The 10,208-nt window shown below is 31.7% G+C and overlaps 1 protein-coding gene across 1 annotated transcript in view; it reads right to left on the bottom strand.

Moving 5' to 3' along the window:
- Positions 1-10,208, bottom strand: part of LOC106471753 (transmembrane protein adipocyte-associated 1 homolog) — a 55,571-nt gene that overhangs the window by 30,232 nt on the left and 15,131 nt on the right. Inside the window, exons 2-3 of the mRNA XM_013932376.2 lie at positions 7,574-8,165; positions 3,969-4,101 (exon numbers count right to left, since the gene is read on the bottom strand). Of these exons, the coding sequence (XP_013787830.1) occupies positions 3,969-4,101; positions 7,574-7,710 (270 nt within the window). The 5' untranslated portion in view covers positions 7,711-8,165. The remainder of the gene's footprint in view (positions 1-3,968; positions 4,102-7,573; positions 8,166-10,208) is intronic.

Raw genomic sequence — 10,208 nt, forward strand, 5'->3', positions numbered from 1 at the left:
TATTTATACACTCATATCATAAAGATGTGTACAGATCTATACATTTTTCAAAATTGGGATATCCATTTTTCTTAATGGCATTGGAAAAACAAAGGAATATGGATCAACTTGAGGTACCAGGATCATCCAGAAAAAAAACTGCAACAACTCATATACCAGACATTGTAAGCAAATTGTTGAGTCTTGTAACAGGTAAGAATTACCTGTTACAAAGGTCAATGGTAAAAGCCATTCACATTCCCCAAGTAACAATATACAACATAATCAAGAAGGATCTCTATCTGGAAAATCAAAATTAGTCATCTGTAGATAATTTGCATCCACGACATATCTGTTCAACTGCCATATACTACTAAGAGCTGGAGAATGAAACTAGTATATATCAACATACTGGTAAAGTCATTGGACACAATGCCTATGGACTTCTGAGCAACCAGCCACCAGTATCATCCACATACAATAGATGGATTATGATAACCAATCAAAGAGGAGTATTGTGCTTTGGACATGACAGCCTTACTACTTTTTGCGATGGAAACTATGTTGTAGGGCTACTGTCAACACAAAGTCTTTTGACAGAGCATGACTGGATGGTGACATGGACTGCATCAACATTGCAATGCTCCAAAATGGTTTTAATATAATGTACTCAACCTTCTGTAAACTTTTTTTTTCACTGTGGTAAAAGAATATTTTTTCTTTGTCTTTATAATCACAATTATTGGCTAGTTGTGAATGAAAGAAAACCATAGTGAACCAATTGTTTTTAGTGGTTTTGATTTAAAAACTAATTTTATTTATAAAATTTAATATTTCTAACCTTTGTGGGTATTATCAATTTTTCTCTCAATGTTATTTCAGAAAAAGGTCATTGTTATCCCTTTGTCAATGGTGTACATCCATTGGATTGACCCTGTTATTGTGAAACTATACATAGTGATGTTTATTATAACTCTAAATGTACTAAGTATGTCATCATTAAAAGTGGCATGCTTTTAGTAAAAATTACAAGTCTGTTATATACAACAAAGCAGATTTTTTTTAAATAAAGTACTTATACTAAAGATTTGTCTGTGAATTTATGAAAACTTTACTGAGTCAGTAAGTGAAAGGTGATTTTCATGATAATAATAATAAAAATACTTTTTTCATCTTACAGTTTTAATATTTAACTTGCATAGCCCTAGAAAATCAAAGGTTTTTTTGTAAAACTTTATATTTTATTTTCTCTACCATAACTGTAGCAAAATCAATGTACAGAGGGACAAAAAACTAAAAATACAAATTAAAATCATTATATTTTTATTTCCAGAATGGCTGCAGGTTGCAGCATACAATTACAATGATTCATGGAAATGATCTCTCTCTAACATTTTCACATATCTACTTGCTATTAATTTTATCACTTAACAATGTTCTTTAGATCTTATATGACAGGAAATTCACCATGGAGGGTGAACTTAGTTTAGATTGGTTTGAATTTTACTCAAAGCTATTTGCACTAGCCATCCATAATTTAGCAGTGATAAACTAGAGGGAATTCAGCTAGTCAACTCGGCCCAATGCCAACTCTTGTGCTACTCTTACCGACAAATAGTGGGACTGACTATCACATTATATTGCCCCCATGGCTAAAAGGGTGAGCATGTTCAGTGATGGGGATTCGAACTTACAACCCACAGGTGTATCGAGCACCCTAACAACGAAGCCACGTCAGACCTAGGTGAACTTAGTATAAAAATGTGATCATGTTACAATCATGTGATGCAGTTACTTTTAGCTGGTCTTATAAGACTGTTTAATTTACTTTTTTTTGTTATCCAACCTAATAGCTTTCTAATTTTTACATTTTGGTTATGTTTTTGAAAAATATATAATAATAAATATACATAAAAAACAAGAAATTTTGGACTCACATTAGAATTAAAATCTATTTCAGTAATTTGTACATAACAGCATACTTACTTTACACTAGTTTTTCATACTGTTTTGATTCTCCACAAAATCTTTAATGTTTCTTTTAAATATGAATTTTAGAACACATAAATATATCAGGCACTAAAATACAATGTCCCAGAACTACTACTATAACTCAGCTATAGATAGGTTAAAAACTATTAACTGTTCAAAGCAAACATCACAGTTGTAAGAAATTAAACTGAGGCTAAATATCTACTTATGGGTGCTAAAATGAAATAACAGTACAAGAAATCTTGTAAAGAAGAGGCTGCTCTTTCAATTGGTTATAAATAATCCAATAGCAATGTCAGTGTGAATCATTTTTAATTTTTTGAAAGATAGAATGATATGAGAGGGCCATATGTGGGTTTGTACTTTTTTTTTTTCATCTACAAAAAAAAAAAAGCAAAAAGATTGGAATTTCTAAATTTATATTCTGGCTTTTCAATATCTGTAGTACGAGTTTCTCATTAGTTGGACACTCAGAAAATTATATAAGGCTAGAAAGAAAATCTAAAATTAGCAATTCAGAGTGCAGGGGCATCAAGTGACAAAAAGTGAATATTGAGAATTTATTTAACAAATAGCCCATTTGATTTAATTATTCTAGCTTTCAGTTGTTTTTATTGCTTATAAATGAATTTCTACTGTTTTTTCTGTTTAACTGTGTAAATAATTGTTTAATTCTGTGTTTTATTCTAATTATTTTATGTTCTATTTGCCCTAGTTTTTACTTTTTTTTTGGTTTGTTTTGTTTTGAATTTCACACAAGGGCTATCTATGCTAACTGTCCCTAATTTAGCAGTGAAAGACTAGAGGCAGCTAGTCATCACCACCCACCGCAAACTCTTGGGCTACTCTTTTACCAATGAATAGTGGGATTGACTGTCACATTATGATGCCCCCACAGCTGAAAGGGCAAGCAGGTTTGGTGGGATGGGGATTCAAATCTGCGACCTCAGATTGCGAGTCAAGCACCCTAACCACCTGGCCATGCCGGGCACAACTTTATTTTGAGTTCTTACCCTATGATTTTGTATCATGTTCAATTTTATTGATGTTATTTTTAACTTCTAAGTTAATTAAATTTTGTTCTCTCTTAGTTTTTGTATAAAACATAATGGTAATAACATTAACCACCAATCACAAGAAGCTAACTATTTAGATCAAAAATAAAATCAAGCTGGTTATGAGTAAGTATAGCTAAATAAATATACTTTTCTTACATTCTTTCTTATAAAGATTAGAATGCAATATCTCTGGCCATAAACTCAATAATAGGTCACAAGGTTTAATCTTATAGTTATTTACTTAAGTTTCATTTATTCTATTTGTTTGTAGAAACTGCTAAGTGATATATATAGATACATACACACACACCTATCATGGCATAGAGGCAAAGAAGATGATTTGTAATGGTTGCAACTATGCTAGATACTTCATTCAGCCTTTTAAAGCTAAGGAGGTGAGAAGTGTAGAAATTGGAAATCTCTATATAGTACTCCTTTATAGCATAGAAAATAATGTACCTTTATTTATGTATTTTTAAGTAAATTACCCAAATATTCTTGCAAGTTTTCTGCATTTAGAACAGTGTGTGAAAACCTGTAAGCATGCACTAATCCTCCCCTTGGGTTAGGGTAACATACTACGTTGATCATTTCATTGAACTTATATTTATTGGTTCATAGTATACTCACCAACTTCCCATCTTTTATTGACAGAAGATACAGTTCTTCCATCTTTTGTGAAGTTTTTGTTCTTCTTACATGCTCCAGTAGTCAGTACAAGAACTCATTAGCTAGCCAGTAGCAATTAAAATGACAATTACTAGTAATTAGTATCTGTTTATTATTAAAAAAGTTATTATTTGCTAATTAGACTTTGGTGATCAAATAGGCTACTAATCTTGACAGTGTTTGATATCTGGTTGCCACAATCTTAGGATAAGCAAATATATACATTAGCCAAATTAGAATGATCCTGAAAGTACAATAGAAAATGCTTACTAAGACATAAAAAGCATAAAATATTGGACTGCTTGTAGCTCTCAACTTCATCCTAGCTCGGTTGAATCGGAATGCAAGAAACAACAGGAACAAAACATTGGGGATAAGTATGCTCAAATCCCAAATTCGGACTCTGAAAGAAAAAAATTCATTCTCTCTTTGATAGAATGTAAATGGTACTTATACCATGTTTTTGTGTAAATATATAATGTATATGAAGAAATCAGCTGCAATATTCCAGCTTTATAAACCTGTTATAGTGAACTTCTCTAAATGATAGTAATGTTAATTCAAGTAAACATAAATAAATATTTGTGTTATTAAACCTTACTATAATTCTAGCATATAAATTACCACAATAAAGTTGATCATAATTACGCTTAAATCACTGTAATGGTATAAACTAGATTAAGTAATTTAAGTGTAATTATTATTATTTTATTTGTCATTTACAAATAAAAATTATATTAAGGTTTAATAACACAAGTATTATTTACTTTACGAACAATAATTGTTTATTATTATTTTTACTTGAATTAACCTTACATTATCACAGTTGTTTTTCATTCAACTGATGATATAAATAGCTCCGAGACCACTACTATGTCTGCCCTATCCTAGCTACCACAATGAGCCCTGCTATTGGGAGAAAGGCCTCATTGGCATTGGAAACGGAAGATATAGTGTGATTGACATTATTACACATTATTTTATTTCACACTTCACTTTTTAGAATTAAATGTACATGTATATAAAGACAAATACAAAATTCTAGCACTATAAAGATGTTATAGGGTAGTTTTCCTTAAACATATGAGAACATAGGAAAAACTGGTATTATTGAACAATGTAACCTAGTGTGATATGTTACAATTTAAGTCTCTGAGAGATACAAGGTACACTATGCATATAATTTTCATTTTATTTATATTACAACCAACATCTCCACTATAAAAAATGGGGAAAAAATTCTTATTATACACTTCTGTTTTGTGTAAATACACAAAATATTAACAATATGAAAATTATATGGAAGTTTAATTGTATTTTTCCGAAAAACAATTTGGCATGATCTTGCTTAGCTTACAAAAAATTCAGGTACATGTATACAAGTATACCAATGCATAAAAGAATCAAAACCTGTAAGACTTCTTTCTGAATACATTTTTGTATGTTAAACCATTGGACAATCAATAAATTTACAGTTAGTTCTAAGTTATTTTTATCTTCTTTGAAAATTACAAAAAAAGTTTAATCAAAAACTTGGTTTACATTATTACTGATTACTTTATGATACAATACACTATTTTCTTTTAAAATATTGTGATCTTCATGATTACAGACAACAAAAGACAGAGTCAAACTCATGAATCATCTAATGATTCAGGCCAAATGAGTCATGCTGTGCTAAACAAAGAACATTAGTTGCTACTACTAACAGTATAAACCAATTATTGAAATACAATACTAGTTAATAATTTGAATTTTTTATACATGAATTATAAGTAGTTCATTGGCATAAAACAAAATATGATGTATTTTGATTTTTCTATAATTCATTTCACTATACAGTTAAACCATAAGTAGAAATACAGGTTTAGTTTGAAGTAACAAAACTCTAGCAAGTTATGCAGAAATGATTTGTTACAATTAAATGAGCAGGAATGTGGTAATGCATAGAGAACTAAGCACTGTTAGAATAAAAAGCATGAAATGAGTTACTTCCACAAATGTACAATGTAAATATGGGCACAAAAGGCAGAAACAATAGCTCATGTTATACATCAGTGTGTATTTAAAAAAACTAACTTCAACTCTTGTGTACTAGACTTAATGTAAAATATAAAACTTGACATTTCTGTAACATACAACATCAACTTTAATGAAAATTCCACTAACAAAATCAATTACATTTGAGCTACTTTATAAGACTCTTAGTGTGTATAGTACAGTGAATACTGGCTCCACACCCTTGCTTTTAATAGAGTACATTCCCTAATGAACTAGCCCCACCTTTTGTGGACACTACTTCATGCAGATCTGCCATTTCCAATACCAGGTACATGTATGATATTTTTCATTGCCACTTCTTTTTTTATATATATACTATATACACTTGTAACATTCTCATAGTAACAATGAAATGCTGAGTTGGTACATGAATACAGTAAGCTTGCCTTATCAAATTTTGTACTTAATAGCAGTGATACTTTAAGAATTTTGAATTTCAGCATATAACAATAATGACACTACAACATTGGAAGACCATTGAAATGGTTGTGTTCAGTAAACAGTACAAGGACAATTTCGGGGTAAAATTTATGTATGAATATGTATGCATAATGAAAAAATTAGTGGTTGAATTTTTTTTTCACTACCACATTTACAGTTTTTGTAATGAATCAATATTTTTTTGTACCTAAACAGTAAGTTCAGTATATTGTCCTGTAAATAAATAATATAAAAAAATTAAATAAAAAACATACATCTTCAGTCATTCGGTTAACTTGCCCACAAAGTGAGGTTAATGACACTGCACTATAGTAAACAACTGTAATTGTTTCCACTACAAGCCATGTGATTTTATAAAACTCTGGTAAAAACCACACTGGTAAAGTGAACTTCCTTCTTTCTTCTCATCATAAATTATACGCACAGATTAGTTTAGCAATTTAACAAACATAAGTTTAGATTCAATCTTCAAGCACAAACATTTCAAAAATCTAAATAGTTTGAAATTTTGTGTCTAGGTTTTCTACTGATTTTGTACTTCAAGTACAAATCATCTGAATTATTAATGATAATATTCATTCCTTACACTTATACACATTAACTTACTTAGGCTACATATATGTAGGTTGTAATAATGACTTGAGTTTATTTATATATATATATATATTAACAAGTATCTGTTCGTTAAGTTATGACTGTGAGATTCTAAGTATATTGCATATAAATTTGCAGGGCTCGTGTCTGTTTCATAGGTTTAACAGTTGCTTCTTTGTATTGAAGAGTTATCCTTGAAACAATATCTGTATATTTCTGATAGTTTAAACCAGGTTAAGTGTGTGTTTCAAATTCAATCAAATATAAAAACAGATTGTCTATCAATAAAACAGAACTTAAAAATACATATCAAAAATCTTTTATTTTTAAATCTCAAGGTAGACAATATATAACAGTTTTAAAGATAGTTAATAATGGTTTTGTATGCCAATTTACATGTTCACAGGAAACATTTAATACATGGCGTTATGTTCAGGTGAAAGTAGTGAAGTACATGCACTGTTTATAATGCATAATCTAGTACATATGTACATGTGTATTACATATTAAACAGATATTCAATACCAAATACATGGTTTACAGTACATATTCCAACAACTGATTAAAAAGTAAATCCCACGTATAAAATTATTATAAAAAACAGGAAACCTAATTTCATCAGATGTATACCAAGAATAACATTTTACTTATCACTTTAAGCATGAAGTTTAGTTTATAATCAACCCTATTTTACAAATCTGTGTCAACACATTAAACTGAGTACAACATACATTGCAATCATGATTTTAGCCCTTCTTGTACATTTTTATACAACTTACCTTGAGTTTCCAATCTCATCATATAAGACCCATTTACATATATTTTCCTTCTCCACTGTGGCTGGTGTCATTGTGACATTTGCAACGTCTGGTCCATGTAAATGGGTGGATCCATTGCTTACAACTGTGGATGTCATGGTTGGACTAGAAGACCTATGGACTAAAAGGCAAGTTCATCTCCCACAATCAGGAAATTAGACCATGATGTACATGTATTACACATATGCACAGTTTTCTACCAGTACAACTTTCTTCTATTCAAAGCACATGGAAGGCTGCCCATCTGTGACAGATTAACAATGTTGCACTCAGCTGATCACAGGAAATTCAAGTGTTTTTAAAAAACAAGTCAGGCGTTGCTGAAGAACTAAAATATCTGTAGAGTTCAGCTATTCATTCACATACTTGTGCCTTGTGAGTAGTTCCACCCGATATTTATTTGTAAAACTAACTTGCAAGTTATAATTTGTATCGAACTAATTGCTATTTCAGACAGTCAACTCAGTTGTTTTGATCTAAGATTCACCTGGAAAATTAAATCTGTTTCTTTAACACAGAACTCAGCCTAAGTGTTTTTGCAAGTATTAGACACCTAGAAAAAAAGGAGGAAAAACAGTAAACATGTGAATTGTGAATAAAAACCAAACTATGCTTTTTGTATTAAATAACATGAAGAATACTAATACTACACTAATTACTGGAAGTCTTATGTACAATTATTTTACAACAGTGTTTGTAAAAAGACTAAGTTTTTATAAACCACATAAGAATTACTCATAATAAATTATAGGAAGAACCTGTCAAACTAAATAAAACCTTTTTTTGGTTGATAAACATGTAAATATATTTTAATATGTTCTTTTTTGAGAAAACATGTTTCTCTAGGTTTATTTAGCATCATCAGGCAACAAACTTGTGCCTTTACTTTTTTATTATTTAGATTAATGTTACTAATAGAGGCATAATTAATAAGTTCTGTTGATTAGAGGAGGTTTATTACAGGAATTTGATAACTAATTAATAGTCAGGCTCATTAATAGATTATATTCAAGCAATTGATTCTCAGATGAGATTTGGATAGTAGGAATAATCAGAAATAACTCTGATTAGTTGATTTTTTTGTGAGTCATGATACTAATCAATTAAGCAAAACACCTTTGATTTAATCAAAAATGATAATACAAAATCATGTATTTCCATTAGATACTTACCTCCTCTCACAAAATAGCTTTTCTCAGTTAGTACTGCTATCTATTGGTGCAAATTTTCAGTGCTCGCCAGTAGCCTTCCACCTCCAGCTTCTGCATATCCACATGTAAATGATTATGCAGCAGCTCTCCATCAATAACAGCATGACACACCTCCTATCGTAACCAGCACCCTCCACATTTACACTTGTTAGTCACTTCGAGATTGGTCAGAAGACCTACATCACATACCACCAGAAGTAAGGAGGTAAGTATCTATTAGAAAAAAAATTTCATTTTAGGAAGAATGCTAACTTCCTAACACAATATCTTACCTCCACTTACAAAATAGCTAGAATCCCACATTGAACTCGTGGAGAGTCGGTGAAAAAAATGATCCACCTTTAGGAAGTGCCCAGAGAGAGAACATGAGGTGTGAAACCAAAAAAAGAAAATATCACACCTCAGCAGGAGACCACATCACTTCTGATCCAGGTATACTCCTCATTCTTTTAAGAACCGTGTCCTGAACATAAAAGGTGAAAAAACATGAAGGAATGCAAAATACGTATTATTGATTAATGGGAATCCTGAGTGTTGAGTGGCTAGGGTGTAATAGACTGTAGTGGTAGATTGACCTCATCCAATACCAGGCAGTATCTGGAATTGTACATCAGTTCTGCAGTATGCATAGGACCATCTACTTTTTCACCTCAAAATGGAAATTGGTGGGTAAGATGAGCTTCCATACCAAAATCCATCTTCAATTGTATGCATTTCCAACCCAACCAACACCCGATCTACCATGAACTAATATCCACTAGATGGAAGAAAGTGGAAAGCCCCAGTCCCCAGTGGGATGACATCTCTGGTCCAAGACCTGGCATAATTGGGTATGGTTCTTACAGTCCATGGAAAGAGAATACCTGACTGTATACAAGTGGGAATACAAGTGATACATCCAGCTACAGCCAACACCAGATTTGCTGGGAACCAACATCCAGCAGACAGTAGGAAGAGGGACAGCAAACCTGGGGTGCATCTCCAGTCCAAAACCTGTCATCAATAGGTATTTTTCATCCAGTCCATGGTAAGAGGAGGGATACCGGTTAGAACATGTGTGAGGACTTACACAGCTGAACCATTTCCAACACCTGACCTCCCAGGAACTGCATACAGAGGATGGTAGGTAGAAGGAATGGCTCAGCCTGAGGGGAAAACTGCAATATATGTATATATATGGTCATGACATGACAGAGTGCTTCAATGAAAACCTGGTGGTATCTGAAATTGTATATCGGGTCCGCAGTTAGAAGGGCATCACACCATCAATACGATCCTAATCATGACTGGGCCATCTCCAGCCAACACCAAACCAACTGGGAATGTACATCTGGATGATGGTAGGAAGAAAAAATACCACAGTAGGAAAAATAAGTCTGCTAGAT

The sequence above is a fragment of the Limulus polyphemus genome, unplaced genomic scaffold, assembly GCF_000517525.1.
Source record: "Limulus polyphemus unplaced genomic scaffold, Limulus_polyphemus-2.1.2 Scaffold4834, whole genome shotgun sequence".
NCBI classification, from domain to species: domain Eukaryota; kingdom Metazoa; phylum Arthropoda; class Merostomata; order Xiphosura; family Limulidae; genus Limulus; species Limulus polyphemus.